Consider the following 27,207-nt stretch of genomic DNA (forward strand, 5'->3'; position numbering starts at 1 on the left):
AAAAACAGGAGGAAATGACGAGGAGAGGGACCTGGGGACTAAAGAGCAGGGTGTTTAAGAGGACAGCTTGGACAACTACATCTGGTGGTGCTGGTGAGGGCAGGAAAGGCAAGGACTGGGAAGTATGCTCTTTTACTCAGGACTGGGAAACAACTGGTGATTTTAGTGGAGGCACTCAGTCATTCATTATTCAATACATTTAAGTGATTACTATGTACTGCATTTTACTCACACAATGATTGATTCGATGTGGTAGAGCTAAGAGTCAGTTGGTATATGGAATCTTAATTCACCAAAATGGAGAATCCTGGGAAAAAAAGTGAGTTTTGAAGGGAAGCCCGACCTAGAGGCATAACCTGATAAACAGAAAGTGCTAGTTGTTGTTGTTGTTGTTGTTTTTAATAGAAAATCACCATAGCTAGTTATGTGCACTAAGCTGAATGGTGACATTACAGTATGGTAGAAGAATAGAACAAAATTTTTTATGGACTGTGTTTAAATCAGAGAAAACAGGCCCAGGTGTTCATGAACATTAATAAAGCTTTATAACAATACAATTCATTACCATAGTTTGGATTAATATTGTAATAATTACACACTTTTTACATTATGAAAATAAGTCATAAATAGTGTAAAAATAATTCTGAAGATCAACTTCTCACAAACTAGGAACCCTGAAAACAAGTTAAAAAAGCAAATAAAAACAAATTAGAAACTGAACACAATGCAATTATCTCCAAACTGCACATCAAAAACCGCACATGTCTTTTGATTCAGCACTGTCAGCTGGAGAAATTATAACAAAATTGAAATAAGAAGTCAAACAGGGAGAATTCAATCTTTCAATTATGTACACTATTGAGAAAATCAGGTTTGTGCCATATTTACAGTGATAAGACACAACACATTCTTAGAATAATCAATTACATGAGACTGGCCCACAAAATGTTAAGAAAAATATGCAGTGTAATGCTTGCCAAAATATTTTTTTTTTGCATTTTCCTCTTATTTTGTATTTATGTGATTTTTTGGCAATATAAAAATAGCTGCACGTAGAGATGAACTTTAAAATGTAAAAAATACAAATAAAAATATAATATTTTCTAATGGAAAATCAGATACATACATCTTTTTAAAATGTTATTAAGTTGCATGAAACATTTACAACAGTATAAAGAATATTCACATAAATGTCAACAATAGGTAAGACATTCGTTTGTGAATCCAATTTATTAATATTTCTGAAATACGTGAGAATATCTACCACATTTTGAGAAATGTTGGTAATTTATTGATAAATCAAACATAACAGGTCAGGTTGCAAAAGTCTTCCTATTCCCCAAAGGACAGTTCTGTCAATAAAGCAGCATAGGGAATCTTATGCATTAAACACATTTAAAAAATCAGAAATGCCATTAAAATGTTTCAATATTGGATTAGCAAAACAAAATCCACCAAAAGTTTAAGTTGGAAGCTTATCTCTGCTAATGGCATAAAGTAAATCTAGCCAATATGAAGATATGTCCACAAAGTGGGAAAAAGTAGGGATGGAAGGTCCTTACATTTTAAAATAATTTTAGGTATGTTAATTCCACTAGAAATGATTTTTTAATTGCCAGAATCACATGTGCTTGTTCTTAATTATTATTTTTGAGAACACAAGATTAGATTGCTATGGATTTGATTTTTCAGAGATAGCAGAGGTTTTTTTGTTTGTTTTGGTAGAAATTTAAAAAGTTCACTTTAGTAACATTAATTATTAGTGTAACTTGGCTATGAAGACATAGAGAAAAACAAGATTTCAAATATCAATCTCTGTATGTTCCTATGATTGCTTATTAGAAGATTAAAACACTGCCCACCATTCAAGCATAACTTATTTCTGGGTAAGATAATATATAGTGGCAAAAAAGAAAGGATGAAAAGCAGTATTAGCTTTTTATGGTACAACAGTAACATAAAAAAAGCTTGGAAAATTAAGCACATTTTTTTAAGTGATAAAAACATAAGATACCGGACAATTTTTCCATAGGTCTTGAACGCTGTTTTGAGCATTTTCCAAACTAGCAGATATATGTATGCGTTGTAGACAGAGGACCTGTAACGTGAACTATGGATGCATATGTTCTTGCTGTCCCATCAGAACATCATGCACAGAAAGTAAATTCAAGAACAGAATTTTTTGTTTTTGGTAGACATCCTAGATATTCTTATGTTTTCTATAAAATCAAACAAGAAAGAAAAATCCTCCAAGACAGCTTCTCATAAGGAAAATGAAAGCTAGAAAAAAAATTGGGGCGTATTTGTGTGTCAGGTACTCTATGAATGTGTTAGACTTCTCTAACATTGGTTTTGTCAGACTTAATCAAATGAAATAAGCTAAAATATGAGGAAGAAAGTTGATAAAGGCATATGGTACATGAAATGAACATGAAATAAAAGGATCCATGATCCAAGTAAACACACATCATCTATAGGTACACTGTTTTGTTTTACATTAGGAAAGACTGGTCATTGAACCATATTACAGCAAATTCATGAACTTTAAAAATAAAATCACACACTAACAGTTTAGGAATGCTATTAAACAGAAAAATGAAATTATCCATAGTAGAGTTGCATTGTTCATAAAGAAAAAAAAATGCATTAGCACCAACATGAATGGAAAACAATTTCAAAGCTAAAACACATACCAATTTGGCATCCTTAAAGGATGCTTATCAGAAATAGAAGTAGCTCTTGACTTACTTCCAATGTATCGTTCATGTATTTTTTTCTCAATCCTCTACCCAATAATACAAATTAAGGGTTGAAATCTTAAAGAAAAATAGATATCTGCCAACACATATATCAGCAGATATACGTTATTAGTTCATTCAGCAATTATTTGAGGATTCTCTATATTGATGACAAAATAGATGGCTGGAAATATTTTAGTAACCAAAAGTTTAAGATTATCCATGGTGGTTAAGACCTAATAATTCCACGGAACAAGGAGAAGTACTATCATCTCTTTGTTTTTCCCAAGGAAATAAATGTAACAGGAGTCTACAGCTTCGTTTGCTCATAGAATAAAAATCAATGTTGTCATATCAGTTGTAGAGCAAAAAACCCAGTACACACATAGGACAGAAGAGTATTCTTAAAGGGCTATGTTCAAAAAAATTTTTTTTGTGTGTATAAAGTGTTTCTCTTTGATGTTGAGGTATTTTGTTTTGAAGCTGTGCAAGTTTTCAATAGTGATTCATCTCAATACCTCTTTCTACTAGAGGAGTAGAAAGAAAGATAGAAAGAAATATAGCCACCAGATTTTTCTCAAGACACTGCTGTTTGTTTTCCTGAAGAGACAGTAGTTCTACCTGCTTTGGTTCATGTTTCCAAACCATGTAAGACAAATTGCTTCAGACATTGAACAATACTTTTTCCTAACCACGTGAAACAAGAGATGGTTGGAAAAGGAAGGCCCTCTATCGTTTTAAAAATGCTGAACTGGCTTCAAGTGTGGAATGTTACTAGAAATGTTACCAATTAGATTGATCTAATAATTTGGACATCTTTCCAATCTCAAAAACTTATTAGAAATAAAAAGAAGGCATTTTGTATAATTGAACATTTGGTTATACAATATGAAAGAGATCACAAGCATCTTAGGATCTTTGTCTTATAGTCATATCTTAACTGTTGTCACCACAAGCCAGTGATGAGCTAATTTCCCCTCTGGTGGTGGAAATTTATGAATGGAACTAGAAATTTTCCCACAAAATGGCATTAAGTCAGGAGAGAAAGTATATTGTCCTATGGGCTGAAAGAGAGACTACTCCTCTTTGATGGTGTTTCTCCTAATGTAACCCTTCCACTCAGAATAAGCATTTCAAAACATATTACCAACTCTTTACTGTGCAAAGAAATGCTCAGTCTAATACAATTAAGTAAGTTTTGAGCAAATAGGTGAAAAAATACTCTATGCCAACTATATTTCACAGCTTTCTGACACACAGATTTGGTCTGTGCATAAGACAAACATTTAGAAATGTAAAAAAAGATAAAGAAATCTAAATATGGACAAAACTTAGATCTAAATAGAATGATAAGAAATAGAAAAGAGTTAATACTATCAAATGTGACCAAATCTTGACTTAACTGATGATCACTATGTAAGTTACAGTCATCATATGAAAAAAAAGTCAAAAAGTACTCAAGAAATTGCTTAACTTTGATGCTTTACAATGACTGAACTGAAAGTGGAGTTTCCTTTATAGTCTCTTCAATTATTCAAAACAAGAGAGAAGTTAGTAAAACGTCATCTTGACTATTGCTACCAAGTTATTAGGATTTGAAGACTTTAAAAAAATTGTTCTAAACAAATGTGACAAAAACTGAAACAAATCTTTTCTTAATATTCCCCGGGACTAGAAAAGAAAAGCATAAAAAAAGGATGAAAAATATCTTTCTGTTTCTAGAACTTTGTAGAAAATGTTCGAAATGCGTTGGATCTTGGAAGGAAGGAGAGCATCAGCTTCAATAGAGGTTGTAGGGTAAGCTCCCCTACAATTTCAGAAGAGGATATTTCAGCCAATCTATTCTCGGGAGTGGTACCCCTTCTCTTTGGTGGGATGTACGCATCCTTTGTCTGCGGGAACAGGGGCTGCCATTCCAAGAATCTCCTATCCAAAAGAAATGCTATATGCCTCTGTCAGTTTCCAAAAGCACCCATATTAACACTTGTTGGAATACAGTTTATTTTTTTTTAAAGTCTGTTGTTCTGGGTGCCCGCCATGTGTAAACCTCTTTCCTACTTGGTCACAGGAGAGACAGTGCAGGATGCCAAACCGGTCCTCTTCCCTTATCTTCACTGTCAAGGGCAGCCCAAGGAAAAATGGTGGCGGCAACCAGCTCAACCCCTTGATATTTCAACCAAGGTGGCCATGTGAGCCCGCAATACTGGAAGCTGAAGGTCTGCAGTTGGGACTGCAACTCCCTCAAAATACAAGACCATTTGTGTGTATGCTCTCCGCCACCTTATCTCTTTTTGGCAATAAGCCATGGTGTAACCCCCTTGAGATGACAAAAGAAATAAAAGCTCAGATGTGATCAAAGGACTCACTAAGCGGCATGCTAGCATCTGAATGACAAGCAGGCTTGGCACACGGTCATGCTTTTTTAGTCAGTTTCAGTGGGTGGTGTGGGCACAAATCAATGCTAACAGTGAAGGTGAGTAGGGATGCGAGGATAAACCCTAAAATCAGTTAGTTAGTATAGTACATTTTCATAGTTTTGAGTCCATATTTGGTCACAATTTCATGTAAACTATTTCATGGCACTTTTTGTCCATGCAATTAACAAGCCCAAAGTCAGAAAAGAGCAAGAACAATCATTCTGTATCACTGATGTGTCCATTTAAATACATATCTTCACATAAGATAAAGAGATACTGATTTATATTTTTTTTGCAGGCTTCTCACTGGTTTCACATATTGCCCAATTTCAGATGTAAGTGGAGAAAAGATGGACATGTGTACTACTGCAAACAGGAAGAAGCAGCTATATGTAAACATATCTCAGACTTGTAAAATCTGCAATTCGATTTTCAACTATAAATATAAAAAGTGGACCCTTATATATACAACTTCATGCTCGGAAGGTTAGATTCATCACTGCAGAAAAACAAACAACAGAAAAGACATACATAGGATTAGTGGTCTAGAATAAAAATTCCAAATTAACATTTATTTTAAGAAAACTGGTAGAACCCTGAATGTTTTTTTTTTTTTAATTAATAAGCTGAGTGATGTGTGTCCCAAGTATTACTTTTCTAAAACTCCAGGGTGTTATTAAAATTTCCATCCTGGGTTCAACCCACATTTTTCTTTTGCCACTGAGAAGTTTATGGTCTGTTTCTCAGTAATGATTCTGGGAAAGCAGAAAATTAGGATTTTATCACATATGTACCATAATTAAGATACATGTCCTATACTTACATAATCTTCTCCAAACATTAAAAGCCACTGGGGAAGAGGCTGAGGACTCTGCCCTCGGTGGTACTGTTTACTTCACCCAACCTGACTATAATACTACTCTCCTTTGGCTCTGATTTCCTCTGGCCTTTTGCAAGCCCTGCTCCACGCGGATGGTGTGCACTATAAACCTGCCTGCTCTCAGGTCTTCGAGCTCTACTGGAGGTTCCACGGTGATCTAAGGTACCATAAATCTCTTGTTGCTCGTTTTGAACCTCCATAACTATTAAGGTTTTCCTAGAACTAAAGTTAAGTCTGAGAGAACTGAGGGACAATGATCTTTGAGATATAAACTTATATTGCAGATCTTGGGGACTTGACTTTTACAAAAAAAAAAAAAACAAACCCAACAAAACAAAACAAAACCCATTGAGAAAAGTAGAATGCCCAGTTCATTAATTAAAAACATTTGTTTTTCTCTCTCCAGGAAGAACAGATGCTATAGCAGGTGGGATTAAGAGGCCAGGTATTTGTGATCTTCGAAGATGGCGTTCACTCAATGTTTCTGCATGTCATGGCAACACCAGAGAATGTGACTATGGAAGTATTCTTTGCCCCAAACTCAAAATTTAAAGAGATGTATTTTTTTGAGTACAGTGTTTTGTAAAAAAATCTACAGAATTTTAAAGATTCTTTGTTTTCTTCTTCCAGATTTTAAAACTTAACTAAAAAAAAAATCTGTCACCTTGCTTTAGGAAGGTTTTGCTGCAAACCTGTCAGCCCTACCTCACAAAATAAAGTTAGTAAAACATTAAAAAATATGAAAAATAAATAAAGGAATCTGATGAATAAAAAATATGAAGCCTATAGGTCTTTTTCCTATTACATAGTTTTTAATCTCTGGATGAGGAAGGATAACTTTAATAGCCTGTAAGTACTTTTTTAAAGATTTTATTTATTTATTTGAGAGAGAGAGGGAGAGAGAGCGAGCACAAGAGTTGGGTGAAGGGCAGAGGGAGAATCAGACTCCCCACTGAGCAGGGAGCCCGACATGGGGCTCCGTCCCAGGACCCTGGGATCACGACCTGAGCTGAAGGCAGACGCTTAACTGACTGAGCCACCCAGGCACCCCCTGAAAGTACTTTCTTAATCATAAATTCTGCCATTTATTCACTGTACAAATTACACTGTGAACTGCTACATCATTATTCTTCAAAATTTAGAAAACAGAACTATATCTAGAAAGAAAAGCCATTTAAACAAACACCAAACAGTTTTGCATGAAAGTATTAGTATTAGAATATCATGACCAAGGATACTCTCAATTAATCACAGTAATTTACGTTGCTACCACATTCTGAATTTTCAAACATTTACCACTGTGCTCTAGAGGCTAATAACTTTAACAGTGTTTAAAAGGGTAGTCCATGTAAAACAGGACTAACTAAAATAATTGGCTAGCCTTCTTTAAAAAAATATCACTTAAAAAATAATTTGAGATAGCTAAGTTGACCACATAAGAGATTTTAGAACATTTTCTTTTTCTAATTGTTTCTTTCTTCTTCCTCCTCTTCTTTTTCTTCTTCCTCCTCTTCCCCGCCTTCTTCTTCTTTTTTTTTGGAGTGAGGAGGTGTTAGACAAGGTTGCGCACAATGATCTGCATTTGGGTGTGTTGGGGATGTGGTAAGCTGTACTGAAGTTTTCTTATTGAGTTCTTTGTATAAGAAGATGTTAGAGTGGCGCCTGGGTGGCTGAGTTGGTTAAGCATCCAACTCTTGATTTCGGCTCAGGTCATGATCTCAGGGTTGTGAGATCTAGCCCCATATCAGGCTCTGCACTGGGCATGGAGCCTGCCTGAGATTCTTTCTCTCCTGCTCTCCCTCTTTCCCACGTACTCCCTCTCTCTCTCTCTCTCTCTCAAAAAAAAAAAAAAAGTTGTTAAAGAAGTCCTTAATCCTAGGTAGAACATAGTGTCTATTCTGTGGAAAAATGAGTTCTTAAAAGGGAAATTTCTGATTTTCTAATGCTATTCATATTACTACCAGGTTTGGCCATTTCATGAACCAAAAAGATGAGTCCTTTGCTTGGTGCCATGATTACTAGGCCCTCACAAAAAGGAAGTGATTTAGAAGCAGCCAATAATTATGTAAACCCAAGTTCTGAGTTATGTCAGAAGGCTGGATAAAGTAAGCCTTTCAACATCTCCCTCTATGTGAAGTGTACCTAGGACTGTATTAAAAAATCATTACAGTATTAGATTACAGGTCAACGGTTAAAGAGTAAATGGTAATTCCAGCTCAGGATGGTATTCAAGATTCTGAAAACAGGGATTCTGAAGGTGAAAGGATACTTTCCTCAGGTGAAGAAGAATATGATGATAGGCCCACCTTCCTGAGAACCCCCTGAGCCCAGCTGTGATTGAGCTAATTCTTTGACAGGCTGAAAGTGAGTATGTGGAGCTGCTAAATATAAATGACACTCCTGACAGAGAAGGTTTTCTTTCCCTGGCCGGGGGTGGGGGTGGGGGGGTGGAGGTGAAGTGGGGGGTACAGCTAAGCGGGAGAGTGAGTTACACAGGATCTCCTCACCAACGGAGCTGAGGAGATGAGACACATTGAGGAGAGTCAAGTTTCTCTCCATCTCTCTGCAATCCTGGAGTTCTGTATAGTTTTGCCAATGAGGCATGCCTGTCAAAAGTTACTCAATAAGCCACAAGGCATTAGAGAAAAAAACTTCAAAATGGTCAAAGCAGCATGATACTTCCCCCTAGCTCATTTTTCCATCCGTGGAGTTCCTTTATCCGTCAGTAGCATATATGCACAGTTCTTTCTGATTAAGTTCTCAAAGTTAGTGTGTAAAGGGTTGGTATTCTTGGACTAGGACAGCACCTACAGGCCTCTTCCCTGCTTCAGGTCCTGCCATTGCTTTCCACCGCCCACTTCTCGTTCTGTTTGGGTCCTAGCTCTTGCCCTTGGAAGTGACTTAACTTCTCTGGACTTCGGTTTCTTCATCGGCATCATTCAGGACAATAATACCCTCTAGGGTTATCATGAGGATTAAGTAAAATGCTATCCCCTGTATGAAAGGGCTCCTCATACAGTCTTTGTCCAGAGAAGGTTTTCTGTGAAGTTCCCTTCCATACTGAACATATACACAGTGACCATGGGTAGCCATATGAAGAGGCTAGAATAAATGGATACCATAAAAAACACCAGCTTAAATATAAACAGATTCTCCTAAATAAATCATCACTGAAGAAAAAAAAATCATGCTTACACTTTCTGCTTTCTCAGCTTTGTGATTAATATTGACAGGGTTCTACCACGTATTTGCATGTTTGCCTACGTAACTGGGCATAAATAGAAAAAGAACCACAATTAAGAGTAGTTTTAAATAGTAGGAGGACAAGGAGTTTATTATGTAAGCAAACCATTGTCAAGATGCACTGCCCCTTTCCATTCCACAAAAAGGATTAGATAAGGAAGGTTTCCAAGTTAGAGTGTTTGTTAAGAACTATTTTCACTCATCAGTTTAGGAGGAAATCAGCAGTAAATATATTAATCAAAAGATATTCTAGAGACAGAATCTTTTGCTTTTTAATGCCCAAACAACTTTCAGGAATGTCAAATTCAAAAGGTCTATTCTAAATGGAAAAAATCAAGCCAGGGGAAGAGATAGGGGAAATGCTTCTTTTAGAAATAATTCCATAAAGCCTACCTTTTGCCAACAGCCAGGCATGGGTAATCCATCTGGCCCCTATTTTAAAAAGAAGAGTAAGAATTCTTCAGGCTCCACAAAAGTGAACATACTTCACAATTCACATGCTCACAAGCTTAAAAAATGGATTTCTACCCTTTAGGTGCCTGTAATCTTGGGTTTTTTTTTTTTTTTTCTAATTATCAAGTCCCAATAGAATACCCAACGTTAGTTAAAAGGAAGAAAATTCAAATGCTTTCTAGTGTGAGAACACATTTTGAAAATACATATAGAAAAAATTACGCCTAATTTTGAAAAAGTAGTTTACAAAGCATAGGGGCCTACCCAGTTCCACCTTTAGATAATAAGTCTGTACTATTCCTCTTAATTTCGTTAAAACACATTTCACAATTATCTTTATTAAATAAACAAAAACAACTTCTCTTCCTGGTCACTGTGGTCTATGGTTGAATGCATGATAATGATGAATAATCAATGATGAACCATTTCTATCTGAAGTTCATAGCCCTTCACATGCCAGTATCTTTTATTTTTCCATACTAAAAGCCAATATAGTAGAACGCATTTTATTAATTGAATTAAAAGACAGGCAGTCCATCTATATCTTTATAGTAAGATGTTATCCATAGCATTTATCAATTTTTTAATTAAAAAGTCTTTAGAAGTCGGTTAACCAATTCTGATTCAACAAAGGATTCTTAAAATATCGCACAATTTACTTTCATTTAAAGTGCAAGCACTCTTCAGATACAAATGATAGAAATAAGGCAGGAAGACTCGATATATTATGAGGCATGCTTGTGTTTTCCTCTAACAAAATGATTGTAAGGTATTATTTACTACTAATGACAAGCAAATAAGACTCATATTGAGATTTTTTAATTATAATTATTTACCAAATACATTTTTTCCTATAAATATAATCTCTTAAAAGCCTTAAGAAAGTCTTTAAAGAATCATGCTTAGCACTGAAGAATAATATAAGAACATGCAGACCAAGTATAACAATCAAGAAGTATAAAACCACTCTAAAGTTTTCTTTTATACCTCAGAAAATATGAATATACTTTCTTTTTAAATGTAAAAAAAAACCCCACTTTGAAATAGCTTTATATTTGGGAAAAACTTGGTAATGCCAGATTGGTACAAGGAGAGGGTCACCCAGTAGAATTTTAGATTTTAGTATAAGGAGGATTTTGAGTCATGCCAATGGGGATAGGGGAGTTCTGTCTACTTTGGGAAAGTGAGTTTCAAAAGGAGAGACCATTACACTGAAAAGGTTATGTGACAAAGAAGAGGGTTGGGCTGCAGACTATTACCATCTTTAGAAGCTCAGGGAAGTTTGGTTTCCTTCCCCATGGTCTCTTAACAGCATTCCCTTGAACTGGTTAACTCTTGACCACAGAAGCTTAACTCTGTCGGTCTGGCCTTATTTACGGCCTGACAGAAATGTAGTGGAAGAGGCAAAAATGTCTTTATTTCTTTCAGAGAAAAAGGAAAAAAAAAAAAGGAGCTAAATTTAGGGATAGAACCCAAAGTCATGGCCTAGTAGTCCCTTTACATATAAGATTTTTACATCATTTGAATGTATTCTTTCAATATTTTTGGAGTAGGTTAATATTCCCCAGAATGCAGACATGGCAGTCGGGTCAGTTGTGAGGACAATGTCAGGAGGTTAATTTGCAGTCTTTGACGGAAAGGCGAGCTTGCTCTCTTCACTCTGCAGAGATGCTGAAGGAGCTGTTCATGCACATGCATGTAGTGTGTTTATCATGTAAAGCTTGTTCCAGAAGTACCACTTTACATTGATAGAGATGAATATGTAATAAACAAAGGAATTGCATGCAGGGTGGTAGGAAAGAGAAATACTGTACCAATTGGCAAGGGGCATCCAGCCCATCCAGGCCAGGCTGGCCTGGCTCCCCTTTTTCCCCCTTAACGCCACGGAATCCCTGTTTGTAAAGATTAACTCATAATGTTACTAACACAAGAAATCACTTAAGCACAAATTCTGCTAAAGAAATAACTACAAAACCAAAAGGCTGGGAGAGGAGCAACTCTGAAGGACAAAGTAACATCCACTGAAGCTGGATGGAAAAAGAGCTCGACCTATCCCTGTAATCAAGGCTTCTCTGGGAACAGTGACTTTCTCTTTTGAATGGTGTGGAATAGCACAAATTCGTCTTCAGATGCTATAGTCACATTCCAGTTGCACGTCAATATCTGAGTGCTAAGAAACCAAACAGAGCTGGTGGCCAGAAACGAGGCATGGAATATACCGGGATAGCCCGAGATAGATGCGTGTGGTCCCTTGAAGCCTCTGTTAAACCCCCCCAATCAGAACCCCTGCTGTTACACGTCCCTCCAACTTGCTCTTCTCCCAGTTTATTCCTTCACACATGACATCTGGAGACAGAGTTCCATGAGTCAGACATACCAACGGGCAAGGTGCATCTAATCCAGGAGCACCCTGTTCTCCTTTCTCCCCTTTAGGCCCCTTTTTGCCTTTCTTTCCCTTTTCCCCCTGTGGATATAAGGGTTTAAATAAAAGACAGGTTTTATTTGGGGGGGGAAATAATGGCGATTCAAAATATGGTTTAGCCAATAAACGTCTGGAAGGGCATTTACCACTGTTTTCTGGTTTGGGTAAGGCACGATACTGTAAAAGATAACCTAGACTTTCAGAGTGACAATGGATTCTGGGCAGGGTAGGTGCGGTTTTACTTAAGACACTCAACAAGATGAAAGAAGGAGATTTGAAAAGCCAACACATCAAGTGCCGACTTAGACCCCAGCGCCCTAGTCTTGGTGAATGAGGTGTTTCCGCCGCAGATCCGGCGAGGATGACGGATACCAACTGTATGGGAGCCAGCCGGTGGCAGGTCAGATTCAGAGGAATGATGAATACTTCACCCAATTCTCAATACTGTCAGCTGACTTTTTTTTTTTTTTTTTTTCTAATTCTATAACAGATGAAAGCTACACTGAGCCAGACAAAAAGACAGAATATTAACAGCTTCTCTCTTTTGGAAATGTATCCAATTTTATGACATTATTTTTTGTAGCTCTCATTAAAAAAAATATTCAGTATATTGAAATATGCTTCTCTTTCTTTTAACTTTTTTTTAGGAAACTAAAAGCAAATACTTTCTTTATTAAGTCAGGTAAACAAATTTTAAAAGTGCTAATACTTCTCAGCAATGCCAGTTGGAGAAACGGACTTATTTATAAATCGAGGGATTTTCTTTAATTCACTCTTACAGATATCATGCCAGGTGTTCACAATGGTAAATGGGTTTCCAGCTTACTCACAATGTAACAAAAGCCAAAAAAAAAAAAAAAAATTCTGTTCAAGAGAGGAAAAGCAGTTTGGACTCAGTTGAGCTAATACTAAAAATGAGGTAGGCAGGATAATTACATAGTGGGAATGTAGCCATGGAAATTAGTATTTAGGAATCAAGGTAAAGGTTGTGGAAATCTGCATGGATCATGGGAATGGAGGAATTAAGGAAAGGAGGCAAAAGGAGGAGAAGGAAGGAATGCATCTCAGCTGTTTCTTATTAACATAAATATCTCTGCATATTTATAGACAAGAAGTTGGTGCTGTACAGAATACAAAATACTGTGCAATACATATTTAAATTAGTGTATTCATTCCGCACTCAGGAAGGCAGTTACAATAAAAGTGAATAATTTCAGAAGCGAAACAACATGAATATTCAAAGACATATACATAAGATATATATGAGATAAGCATTCAAATTAGTGCATTCATTCTGACTGTGTGAGTGAAAGCTCCTCATTTGTCTCCTGTGTGCCAAAAAGATTGCATCAGAAGGCTCAGAATCAAAAACACTTGGGTTTCTTGAATACTGGGGAAAGAGAGAAATTCTGTGTTGTTTAGTTTATCATGATCAAAGACGAAGACCTGAGAATCCAGGGTGAAATGAGAGCAGGTGTGACAGGAAGTAAGCTGGGAGGATCGTTCAGGACTAAGTTGCTCACTCATGCAAGATCAGTCAACATCCTCAGCAAATAACTTCAATGTCACGACGTAAAATTGTTTTAAACTTGGTTGGGTGAGCTTTTCCCTCCCAGGAGGCAGGGGACTCTTCTTCACATAGTGAGACAGGTGTGTTGGGTATTGATAATTTAGAATTCAATTCATTATTTGGTAAACCAACTGAAATTAATCACTCCCCAGAAAAGTGTTGTCATATGAATGTTGACTCTAACAGGCTACAGGAATCATTTTTCAGTAATATGTTAGCGGACCTCAAGCTTTATGGAAAACCGACACTATTATACAAAGAACAATGAATCAGCATTATTATGAACCAACATAATTTTGTAAGTTAGTGATTCCCTATGCAACACAAAACTATCTGCCCTGAGCATATGAGGGCTATTGCTAATTTTTATTTCCCATGTCGAAGAATGATATGCATAAAGTGTTCCCATTTGAATCCAATTTTCCTAAATATAAAATTTCTAATCATGGAATCTGAAATATGGGAATATTTTTGTATGAGTTATTAACATTATTCTGAGGATTAAATTTATAGCTTTGTGTTTTCATAAGTTACAATACGGGTAATTTCTTCTTTGTTTGAAAGATCATTAAAATGAGTATCCCCATAATGGTGACATACTTCTGAGTGAATAAGATTTTAGACTCATACAACCCATTAAATAAACATAAAATAAATGTCTCTACTCTTTAAAGCACCTCGACCTTGGGCTAAAAGCTTGCATGCACAATTTATCTCAAATCAAAACATGCATATTTTATAGTTAGCATTTATAATTCAGAGTAAAGGAATCTTTTTTTTTTTTTTATGTTTCAGTTTCTTTGTCTGTGAAATGGAGACAATAACAGCACCAATCTCAGGGCGGGGGTTGTTATGAGGATTAAGAGACTTAGCGTATGTAAAGCTTTTGGGGAAACATATAATAAGTGTTCAATAAATGTGATGATATTGATAATGATGATGATCTTGCTTTTACATAACTATGACAGGAGCTCTCTTACCAGTGGGAAGCCAGGTAATGTCTAAAGCCTAAGGAACACACAGCAGGCCTAATACCCTTCTTTCTTTGACAATTCTAATTTGGCCTTGCTTTTCAACAGCAATCAACTTCATGGTTAGAGAGAATTTATAGGGTTTTGAAAACTGTTAAGTACAGTTTTCAGAAAGACATAAATTAATCTGAGAAACAGAACTGGTTTAAATTGGAAGTGGGAAGGTACAATTTCAGCCACTTTTACTTCTTTTGCTGTGTCCAGTGTAAACAATTACTATTCAAGGACCCAAGCAAAGGGGAGAGGAAAGGAAGAAATGATTTCAAAAATCCATTATCCAAATTTTGCTTTCAGACATAAAACCAATTTGCCTGATATTGGCTGCTATATACGCTGGGGCCGTTGGTCCCGAGATAGAACCTGAACACCAGCCTCATAAAATACACTAATATCTTCATTTAAAAATATCTCCAGCATCTGAAAGTGGCAAGTCCTACTCTCTGATAAACTCACTGGGGTTTATCAGTCACACTGCTTGCCCTCCATTTTCCAATAAAAAAATCAGGATACCGGACACGTCTACTAACTCTGTACTGGAATGCTGTGCATAAAAATGAGATGCTGGCTTTACAGGGTTAGGTGAGCTCTGCCAGAAGACTCTTGCAGATTTGTGCTATTTAAGTTTACTTTGATGTAATAAATGCCTTTTTATTTCACCTTCAAGAATCCCTGGACATTACATCTTTCAATAAATTGGTGTCAGGTAAGCCTGCCAATTTTTTTCTTCTATGCTAGACTGTGCCCTTATTTCTAGCACTGTAGCCTTCTTCATTCCTCTGTGAAGACCTGGTTTTTTTAGATCAGGCATTGGTGTGTTTTTGGAGCACAGGATGGAGAAAAATTAGATATATGAAAGAATCGCATAGATTGAACAGCAAAGCACACGGCGTGAGAAAAATCAAACAGGCACATGCTAGAATGGAGAGGTCACCTTTTCTCCCTTTTCTCCTACATCACCCTTCTCGCCTCGTGGACCAGGGAAGCCCTAGAGGATAAAAAGCAAACCAAAAAGATCTACTGATGTAACTGTGGCAAAATCACATTAAAAAAATGTAAGATTCCATGCTCCTGAACACAAATATGAAGAAAAATAGTACCATCAAGAATCTCAAAACCTAGATAGTTAAAGTACCACTTAGGAGTAATAGTTGTCTAACATCTCAATTATCTATATGAAACACATTTCTTGCTTTTTCTCCTAAGATTTATATAGTGGAAAGTATATCAGGATCCTAGTTTGAATCCTAGCAAGGACACTGATTTGTGTGGCCTTGGGCAAATCACTTACCTCACAGCATTTTATGCTTGCCCAAAACAGGTGCTCAATAAAAAGTTAACTATTATTACTTTTGCTTTTATTATTCTTCACATAATAAGGCTGCTATGATATTCACATAATACAGTGATCATTTCAAGAGGCATTTACTTTTGACATTCTCTATTTTTTATAGAATTATGTTATTATAAAACATACAGACACTTTATGCTAAGAGGAAGAAATATTGCATAGCAGCTTTGAGAATAAACATAGTATACCATTCCCGAAGGGTGGCACGTGAAAGATATTTCAATTTTATGCATATTTTTAAATAAGTGGTTCAATTGCTGATGTTCAGGGTGTCCCTAATTTGGGAAAGTATTTTGAAATGCCATTATCAACTGTTGGTTATTAACTTTATACTAGTTATGTGTTTTGCTTTTCTGTTTATCTCATGCAGACACTAGGGGTGCATTTTATATTGTGATCTACACACACAGCAATATATGCTATATGCATAACTATGTGCACAGAAAAAAAAGTATTTTTGCTATTATTGATGATGGAGACCATCAGCATCTATTATAATAGGAAGATGTTCATTGTACATGTATTACTTACATCAAGACCAGGCTCTCCATCTTTCCCCTGCCAAAGAACCATAGTAGCTACATTAGTGTTCCTAAGTTTCATGAATAGGTTATTGTTATTGTTTTAAGGCTGCCTGCACATGCAACACTAGTATTAGAACAACTACTTCAGAAATGTGAAAAAGAGTCTTTATTGATTGATTAGTAATACAAATTTCTTTCACCAAATCAAGTGAAGTGACCATTAATGCTGCAGTTAAGGGTCATAAAAATTTTTTTATTATAGTTAGTTTACATAGCCTGATATTTCGCTGAAGTTTAATGCTTGGCATCCAACTGATCAATCCAGGAATAAGTTGAAAGCACAAATATCAGTTAGTTGATTTAAAAACATACCAGCACTAATAAAATATGCAAATCAATACTGCTTCAACTTGGTAACTTAGTACTTGGCTCATAAATGAGAAAAGAATGTGAAAACTGTTTATTGTTAAGTATAGTTTTAACTTGGCTAGATGTGTACCTTGTCTATAAATATTGAGGGTGTGTCACAATTTAAAAACTGTTTTTAAGTAAGCTTTGTCAATAAATAATTCCCAGATACAAAGGAGTCACCAGACTGTTGTGCAAGGATTGATAAATTTACCCCTGTGGTGCAGATTATCAGGGCCATGAGCCTATTGTGTCACACAATGGATCCATCCAAAGTTACTGGGAAGTTGCTTTAATTCTGACAATTAGATTTTGAAATCTATTTCAAAATCAGCATCTCTTTCAGCCAGCACTAATCCTGGCTTAAGTTTATTACTCTGGTTCACAAAAACTGTAAAGAATAAAGCATGTGGTAGGCACACAGGGGTTAAAAACCTTAATATACTATATGTGTCTATTGTAGCCCTACCCGGCCCTATCGAATCATTTATAATTACCCCAAAGGGAATGTTCTGAAGCATGCCCGCAGCCTCAATTTGAAAGACTGTGTAACAGAATTTTCAGAAGGCAGGCCACTATCAACATTCTACGTTCTAAAGAGGTCTTGTCATTACAGTGCGTTAGGTCAGAAACATCAAAGTCATTGTAAAAATCAATGTGAGAAATCACCTTTATTAGCAAGATTAGTTTTAGTAGGTAACCTATGAGAACAGATAAAGTCTGAAGAAAGTTGTCTTAAATAAAACTTCCCCACCCACTTTTGGTAGCGACCTTCTGAGGAAGTGCCAATTATGGGCGTCTAGTCAGATGGTACAGAGAGGGTGTTTCCTGACAGTGGGAGTCCTGCTTTCAGGTTAGGTCTGTTTATCTTGTGGACAATCTCTGATCCTCTCAAGCTCATGGTGTGTGTGTGTGTGTGTGTGTGTGTGTCTGTATGTGAGTGGGAGAATAGATGTGACTGTGACCCATCAAGGACATGGTAACACTGGTGTTGTGGAGAACTAGTGGATGGCTCTTTGCTCCTCTAATGTGATTAGTCTGCCCCACCAGGGAAGGGTTAACCGTGCCAGTGTCAGGTCATCTACGCATGCTGAAGTTGGAGACAAGAGACAGAACTCACAGGCAGACCATAGGGTCCTCTGGGTCCGGGTTCTCCCATAGCTCCTTTTTCACCCTAAAATGAAAGCCATAAAATTCAAATCATATACAAATGCCTATATTGACACACTTTCCCTAATGGCCTGTGTATAAAGCCTCCACGTGAGGTACCATGCTATCAAGATTCCAAGGATGCAGGCTCTTCTGGGGTCTCTGTCAGTGATCAGGTAAAAGAAACCCACATTTAGGGGTGCCTGGGTGGCTCAGTTAGTTAAGCGTCTGCCTTCGGCTCAGGTCATGATCCCAGGGTCCTGGGATCGAGTCCCACACGTCAGGCTCCCTGCTCAGCTGGGAGCCTGCTTCTCCCTCTCTCTCTGCAGCTCCCCCTGCTTGTGTTCTCTCTCTCTGTCAAATAAATAAATAAACTCTTTAAAAAAAAAGGGGGGGGAAAGAAACCCACATTTGCATATTCTATCAAATTACCTCTGAAAGAAGGGCAGTAAGAGTGCTGCAGCCCAGTTGTGCAAAGGACTTGCATATTCTGGAGTGCTGTACTTGGGTTTCTTTGGCATTCGTGTGAAACAGTTATTTGTTACTATTTTAAGTTACTACATTTTTAAAATATAAGAATAAAATGTCTTTTTTTCCTATCAAATGTCTCTTCTTTGGCAGCCTCTTCCTTGGCCGCCCTGGCCCTTTACCGAGGTATATTTTACTTTATAGCTTCCCACACCAGCAGACACAGGCGAGTTTTATTCTCTGTTGAGCTTCTCACTAGAATATGCACACTGGGGGCCAGGGCCTCTGGCTTGGCTCCCTCCTGCATCCTCACGGATCACAGTAGTGTCTGGTGCATCAGTAAATATTTGTTGAATTAATCAAGTCAAATCAGTACAATCCTGTACATGTTTTGTTTCCTTTCTGAAAAAGAGAGTTTAAAAACTTTTATGCCTTCTTCTAAATGCCTGAGAAGGTAGGCATATATGACCTTCATCACTTGCTCTCTACGTGCCTATTTAAATAGAGTCTTTTGCTTCAGCTATAACAATATATGTGATAATGATAATCTTGAGGGCTTACAAAGAATAATGTGAGATTGGAGGTCATACCATGAATACAAAATAATTATAATAAAGAGATCTTCTGCATTTCAAGTAATGTTTTCTTCTGCTGCCATCTCCAAAATTAAAGTGTTTGTCAGGATTTGGCATGCAAACTTCAGGAGTAATGGTGATATATATATATATATTTTTTTTAGACAGAGAGAGAGAGAGAACACAGGCAGGGGGGAGTAGGAGAGGGAGAAGCAGGCTTCCCACGGAGTAGGGTGCCCGATGCGGGGCTCGATTCCAGGACCCTGGGATCGTGACCTGAGCCGAAGGCAGACGCTTAACTGACTGAGCCTCCCAGGCGCCCCAGTAATGGTGATATTTATATGAGTGGCCAAAAAGAAAATGTTACCTTCTTCTACCACACCCTTAAAGTTTAAAGGTTAGCAAATCTTTTTCATGGTTAAAATGCAAACTTCCTCTAGTAGCTGCATGTGCAGATGCAAGTATTATGCTGTGTGTTTCTGTACTCCCGATTCCCGTATGAGCAAATTTCAAGTCACTATTCACATTCTTCTCTCTAAACTTAGGGGCTGGTGGGACTAATGAGAACTGTCACCTAGAGGCACATACCGTGTAGGGACAGTACTGAAAATAAATATGATAAAAGCCTGTTGAACTTCTACTCATCATTACTTTATGTTTATTACCGAGAGATCAGCAATTCCATTCAGGAAGGTGGCCAGGCTTTGAAATGAAACAGATTTAAATTTGAATTCCACTTTGGCACTTACTGACTCTGTGGTCTTAGGTAACTTTCTTAACCTTTCTATGCCTGAGTTTCATTGGCTGTTAAATAAGAATAATAATACATATTCTGCAAGAATTTTTCTGAAGATTAAATGTGACTGTAAAATATGAAATATGTCACCAAATAATATGTCCCATAAATAGTAGCTATTGTCATTAATATACAATTAGAGGTCTTGTTTTTAACAAAAAGGGTTTGGCAACCCATTCAAATTAAATTTCTTTCAGTTTGATCTGGCTGTGTGATTTATGATGTTTTAAAGATTTTATTTGTTTATTTATTTATTTTAGAGAGAGAGAGAGTGCACAGAAGGAGAGGAAGAGGGAAAGAATCTCAAGCAGAATCCATGCTGAGCACAGAGCCCGACGCGGGGCTCGATCTCACGACCCTGAGATTGTGACCTGAGCTGAAACCAAGAGTCAGACGCTCATCCAACTGAGCCACCCAGGTGCCTCTATTTATGATTTCTTAAATGGTGGTGGTGGTGGTGTATATGTGTTCGTGTGCAGGGGAGTGGGCGGTGTAGTAGGACGTGGGGGGTTTAAAAGGAAAGCTCACATAACCTGAAGTAGGTCTAGTTTGAAAAATCTCCACAGATTTTTTTGATATACCTCTTCCCTTTTTCCTCCTCTGACGGAGTACTTTCAGGTTTATTGTGTTTTTAAAATGAATACACCATGGCTTGTTTGAATTAAGTTGTCAGTAAAACATTTGTCTGTGGAACTGCTCTTATAGAATTGCTCACCCCAAATAATTACTTTTAGGTAATGCCAATTCCATTTCACTTGCCACTGACAGCTTCAGAAGTGGACACATGCCCCGATTCTGGCCAATGGGGTGCTGGGGGAAGTCTGAGGGGAGGCGATGGGGAAGGTTTGCTCGTGCTGCTAAGGAAGAGACACGGGAGAAGATGACGTGTGTTGGTTCTCTGTGGATGCCTCACTGGAGGGGAGGTTTGTAGGGACTGTGACCAGCTTGCGTGATCAGAAGACCAAGCCAGCATGTGGAAAGGGAAGAGAAGCAGAGCCGAGAGTCCCTCCTTTGAATATTTTGTTATATAAAACAACGAATTTCTCTATTGTCCTAGCCATTTTGAGTTGGGATTCTGTCACTTAGAGTCAAAAGCATCCTTGAAAACTTTTAATTTGACTATGAAATATGAAACGAAATAGGGATTTGAATTCTCCTGGATTAAATAATTCTTGAAAAACTTCTGAACCTCTCAAATTTAACACGCTTCACAGAGTTCCGAAGCAGTTAAGGCCAGATGGAGAAATCAGCTCAAGGCAGGGAGACCGTCAGGTCCTTGAAGGGCTCATGCTGTCACTCATGTATTTGACATTACTGAATGACACTGTAGAATGCCTGGTTTCTTTTAGGCCCATCTCATTTCTTTCAGGCTCCTTAATTTGCATGTCTACACTGAGGAATTCTTCTCCAATGGATTCCTGATTCCTCCCTCTTTAAAACTGGAAACTTTTCCAGGAGAGTCCAGATGGCACCTCAGTCAATTAACTTGGAGAATCACACTCCAGTTTAGCACTTTGGGTGAGGGGCACTTGGAGAGTACTGATACATGATCCGGTTAAGATAGTTAACGTGCTGAGTAAATACAAGTGTAACACTTTACACTGCACACCATTTGACTTGAACTATGTCTTCAAAACTTCTTAGCGACTTCATTTGCTCTCCTGGTTAATTCTGCCCCAGCGCCGAGACCTGATACTCTTGTGACACTGCGGAGCTCGGAAATAGCAGCTGATTTACCAAACGGTAAACCCTCTTGAGCCCCAAAGGCATCCTGCCAAAAGACTACTTGAGATTTGCTGCTCCATTTTTAGTACATGGGCTGGATTTCTTGACACTGCTTGAATGTGTCAGCAGCATGAGGCTCTTCGCTTTTAAATATTTTTAATTAAGATGATCTTCATAAGTCGGTTTGATTTTAGAAATCAATTGCAGATTCAGATAATTTATTCCTTTAGGACTCACCTCTTTCTAGAAGCATTCTTGGATAAAGCCAGACTTCCTCATCATTGTATGTACAGTCTCTGCTATTTGTATTCACTTTGGTCTCATTATCTGGCTATTTCTTGCCGATATTATTTTCCCTCTGCAATTAGATTGTAAACTCTGCTAGGTCAGAGAAAATAGCTGCTTCCTTTACAGTACTGAGTAAATATATATAGTGTAGTAGTAAAAGGTTATGGGATGACGAATGCCAATTATGATGGCCTTATTCAATTCACTGCAGCAAATTAGCAAAGTAGACTACGCAAATGGGAGAAGAGTGCTTCCATTCCACACTAGGAGTACACTGTCGTTTTATAGATCATAAAATGTAATAAATATTTACTGAATGAAGGAACTCATTTTATAGAACACAGAATTATGGAATTGGGATGGATGCCAAAGAAATCACTCTGTGGCCCTCTATTTTTAAAGCAAATTACCCCAGACTGAAGAAACTCTATCTAGTTTTCAAAAGACTGCAGCTCGCACAATGAATCATCCCAACATTTAGAAGCCCTTACTCGTAGGACACTTTCTTTCCGGCCTCTCCTGGATGGTGGGGAAATTGATGACACAATTCTGCTGAGACACAGAAAAAGCTTCCAAGTTTCCCAAAGTGAAGAAAAGAAAAAGTGGGAGAAAAACAGAGAAAGAGGGGAGAAAAGTTCCAGACAGATGACCAGCTGCTGAGGCTGCAATACACTTTTTGGTGTCAGATATTTATCTTCTGCTCTGAAGGTCTTTTTTGTTTTTGTTTTTGTTTTTGTTTTTTTGTTTTTTTTTTCTTCTCCCAAGGATATGGAAACAGGGCCTAGCAACAGGGAGGTTAGTGAAAGGTTTTTGTTCTATAGTGCGCTGAAATTATTTCCTTATGGCTAAAGAAAGGCAGCCTATTCTTTTGCTAAAAAAATAAATAAATAAAGGAGCATGTGTAACTGTGTGGGGAAGAATACTTAGGTTTGGTAATTTACTTTAAAAAAAAGTTATAACTTACTCTGAATGAATACAGTAGCTTTATATAAAAGATTGTCAACCAAATATGTAGTCCTGGATATTTTAGCCCCATGGACTTCAACTTTCTGGATTAAGGCCAAATGAGAATATCTTCCTTATGGGTTAAGAAGGAATGGTCTGAGCCATTTATTTTAGCTATATAGATGTATGCATGATTTTTGCTTAAGGCAGCCACATTCTACTTTAATCAGTGTGAGAACTCTGATTAGGACTTAAGATGGCATATTTTCATTTAATATTTTAGATGGTCCTTTTTTCTTCTGGGGAATGAACAGTTCAACTAAAACAGAAAAGCCACACTGTGTTTTCTTTAGGTCACAGCTCAATAACCTCAGGAGCAACTTACTCTTTCTCCTTTGGGACCTGCGGGGCCATGGGGTCCCATAGGGCCATCTGTACCCTAAAAAAAAAAGAGATAAAAATAAGATAATATGAGACATATCCCAAAGGCCATAAGAAAAGCAGTTATAACTCATCCTGGACTTTTCCTGGGTGAATGACGCCTTGAACGCAAGTAAGACGACTCATCTGCTTTCAAAGAGCTCCATACTTGATTCTTTCAGGCCAGTGGTTTCCAAGAAACTCATGCAGAAAGGATGAGTTATGTAACTGCGTATTTCAACGAAGGGCACACACGAGAAGATCGAAGTCGGATTTAATTATCTACCTCCTCCCTGACTTCACGGAACATCTTCAGGAGAGAAACGGAGTCATTTTCCCCTCATGCCACTTCCCCGAGTCCATTCTCCACCCACTGTCACCCCCATGCTCCTGGGCCACGAATCTTTGTTTTCAGCGGGTTAAGAGGCTTGAATGGTTACACAAGTGGAAAAAAAATATGAAATAACCGAGAACAGTATTGAACTGTCCAAACCAAACTTCCTTCGGCTCTGCAGGGAGCAGCGGGGGGCTTAGAGGAAAGGAGTGATTCTCAGAGGCTCTGCTGCTGCTTACAAGACACAAACCGGGCAGTCGGCTGATTTAATGGTGTAATTGCCCCCTGGCCTCCTGGTTCAGGATTAGGATTTCTGTCTCAGACTGAATGGACATGGGAACACTAGGCCCAGTGAAAACAATGACTGCCTGAAGCAGGTTTTTAGAATTGAAGAGCTTGGAATTTCTTTTTGATTCTTAGACATGTAGCAAGGACTTCAAGTAATTTGCTCATTTTCAGGAAGACTGCACTTAATTTGCAAAGAATTTGTTCTAATATTTGCAAACATAGGAACTCTTCCAGCACAGGTTTTTTAACATAGTATTCCTATTTATGTTCTAGTCTTCTTTTTTTCTTCTATCAGAGATTTGCGGTATGAAATCATTTAGGGCTTCAACTCATTCTGATGTTGGTGAATTCTCATCCTCTTATCTGATCTTTTTCTTACTGCCTGAACTCCCAAGTTCATCTTCAGAAGACTTCTAAATACTGATTATCTGTGGCTGATATTTAAGAGATGGGGCTGTTGAGAACCAAAGAAAAGGGACAAAATGACAGAAGACAGACAGGTCTTTTGATGAATAGAGATCTGAAAGTTAGTGTCAAGGAAGAACTTACCTTTTTAATATGGACAGAAACATAAAAGGAAGAGCAAAGTCAAATAAATTCACATTATTTTGATCCCTTCAGAGGAGCCTGCTCATGGAACTATAGGAAATGTCCATTAGTTCCGGAAAAATTTGTCTGGGCTTCTAAGATAGTGAGGCTAATCAGACTGGTCATTCTTGCCACCTAGCAAGTTCTCCAACCTGGGACTCGGGCTTCCGAAGGATGTCCTGCAGTTTAGGCTGTGTGTGAGTCAATCAGAGCTGCAGCCTCTGTTCTGCCCACCTTTCCCTTGTGTACCACATCTTTGTACACCTTCTCCTTTCACTCCAGTCTTATGTCCCCCTCATCACGTGATGGGAGTACGTGGGGCAAAAGAGTCTGTCCCTAAGCACAAATTCATAGCCACAAAACATGTTGGAGCAAGATGAGGTACTGACTCACCCGGGATCCTGGCTTTCCGTCTAAGCCAGATGCTCCCTGTGTATTTGGTTGGTAGCAGGGTTGGTGGGTATGACACGAAGGACAAGAACAGAGATTAGTATGAGGTACTGATGAACAAATGTAACGCTTCAAACAACATCATACACAGTCACGGGGTTCTGGGATGAATATCACATCGCTACAAATTGTTAGTTTAAAAAAAAGAAACAAAACACGTGACAATAAACACCCCACAGATGATGGTATTTTAATGACATTTCCATTCGACAAATTCTTGTTTAGAAATCAAGATAATGAGGTTTATAAAGCGGGCTTTAAAGTAGTTACTGGTAACATTCACAGACTGCTAATTTCCATATGATACACATTTTCTAAAGAGTGTACTGTTGACAATAAACTTCTTTAGGTTTTGAAAAAACATAATGGCCGATATTTTAAGAAAGGGCTCTTTATAATAATCAATCAAAGTTAGCATTTCAGAGGAGAAGAAAAAGGCTCTAGTTTTTCTTGTTAAAACAGCACTTATGAATAACAACTGCAGAATTTCACCATGCCAAAATGACTGTGGATTTTACATGAACAATTCTCATTGTTTTCTGGGTTTTCTTACTGTTTTCACATTAGTTACCACTAGAGGGACTTCTAGGAACAGGAAAAAGCAGGAAAAAAATTTCATGAGTCCCCACAATAAATAACTGTCCCAAACAAAATTGTTCCTCAATTCACTTCAAACAATCATTGCATCAAAGTCTGAAGGGGAGATGCTTTAAAAATATAATGTTATTCTCAGGCAATGCATGCTTTTTTTTTTTTTTTTACCTTGAACTCCAAGCTATGCATAGTGTATGATTAAAGTATGACATTTTCAGTGCTTGTTTCAAGAATAAGCACAATTACTTCTTTGAATATGTCTTTTGTATCTCAAAACTCAAATACTGATTTATAGTCCTTTAAAAATATTGATTAAATCAAGGAGTATTTAAGAAAGACGATACACTAGCCCTATAAATTCTCCTGGCAAGGTTGAAGAACTATGTTCCCATTTTATGCTTCAGATACAGTTAATAATAAAAAATGGAAGAAAAAATCTGTTCCAGCTGCAAACTCTACCAATAATGCTATACTATATATACTTGGATGTTTTTAGTTTTTTATCTTACAATTTCTTCTGTATAGTTCTATTATGAGTCAGACTGTAATTGCAAAATGCATCTTTAGTTAGCAATGATTAAAATTTTTAAAAATCTGTGTGGTGCTTAATGCTAACATATGTAGAGCTTTTGGCTAAATATTGCATAGAAATTATCACTAGCTCTAAATACGAAATTAGGGCAAACTTTAATGAAATCAGATTGAGGGTTTAATAAAACAGAAACCCAAACTTCCTTTTGCTTTTTGATACTTTGTTCAGAGTCACCATTGTTACAACATTTAAAAACAAATAGGGAGATGGTAAAATTTTGTACTGATAGTATAACATTATATTTGTTTGGAATGTGAATTAATGACTCACATATATTATAGAGGTATTGTGCCTCTAGTCCATGGTCTAATTGGTGTGATTTAACCTATACTCTAATACAAGGTTTATATCATTCATTCATAAAGGAGTACATATTGAGCATCTACTACCTGCCTGATCTATGTAAGGCACTGGCTATCGAGTAGAATGCTTTAGAACTTAAAGTACCAACATTTTTTAATATGTTAAAATATGTGTATAAACTATTTTCTACCAATTTTATCTTATTTTAATAATGTAATTTATAATGTTCTTTACTGACTTTTATCTGCATTCACTGAATAGTCAGCATGTTAAAACCTTGAAACTAAAACCTCATATTTAACAATCATTTTAAAAAATCTCTTTTTAGTTATAGAAAGAAGACTGGCATAAAGTGCATAAAGACGAAAATTCCCTCTTCACTAAAAATAAAAATCTCAAAAAATAAAAAATAAAAAATCTCAAAACTACTGCAAAATACTTCTTCCATCCTGTCCACTGTTGCCAAAAGAACCAGGTAAGAGGGCACTTTCCAAACAAACAACACAAGACGTTTAGACCATGATATGATTGATTAATGTAAGGAGCCACAGCACTGACCTCACGCCATCAGCAATGGTCAATTGCATACCTGCCACCCAACAGAGGGCTACAATTTTTGGTATCAAAAGAGAAGAAAAACTGAGGGAGGATTCTGAAC

The 27,207-nt window shown here is 37.2% G+C and overlaps 1 protein-coding gene across 1 annotated transcript in view; it reads right to left on the reverse strand.

The window, feature by feature from the left end:
• Window positions 1–400: 400 nt before the first annotated feature.
• Window positions 401–27,207, reverse strand: part of COL25A1 (collagen type XXV alpha 1 chain) — a 459,511-nt gene continuing 432,704 nt past the window's right edge. Inside the window, exons 32-38 of the mRNA XM_073892101.1 lie at window positions 25,004–25,039; window positions 23,366–23,419; window positions 18,155–18,208; window positions 15,686–15,739; window positions 11,546–11,623; window positions 9,672–9,710; window positions 401–5,654 (exon numbers count right to left, since the gene is read on the reverse strand). Of these exons, the coding sequence (XP_073748202.1) occupies window positions 5,652–5,654; window positions 9,672–9,710; window positions 11,546–11,623; window positions 15,686–15,739; window positions 18,155–18,208; window positions 23,366–23,419; window positions 25,004–25,039 (318 nt within the window). The 3' untranslated portion in view covers window positions 401–5,651. The remainder of the gene's footprint in view (window positions 5,655–9,671; window positions 9,711–11,545; window positions 11,624–15,685; window positions 15,740–18,154; window positions 18,209–23,365; window positions 23,420–25,003; window positions 25,040–27,207) is intronic.

Source organism: Callorhinus ursinus, unplaced genomic scaffold (genome assembly GCF_003265705.2).
Source record: "Callorhinus ursinus isolate GAN/ISIS: 27379988/994484 unplaced genomic scaffold, GSC_fseal_2.0 scaffold4, whole genome shotgun sequence".
NCBI lineage: Eukaryota > Metazoa > Chordata > Mammalia > Carnivora > Otariidae > Callorhinus > Callorhinus ursinus.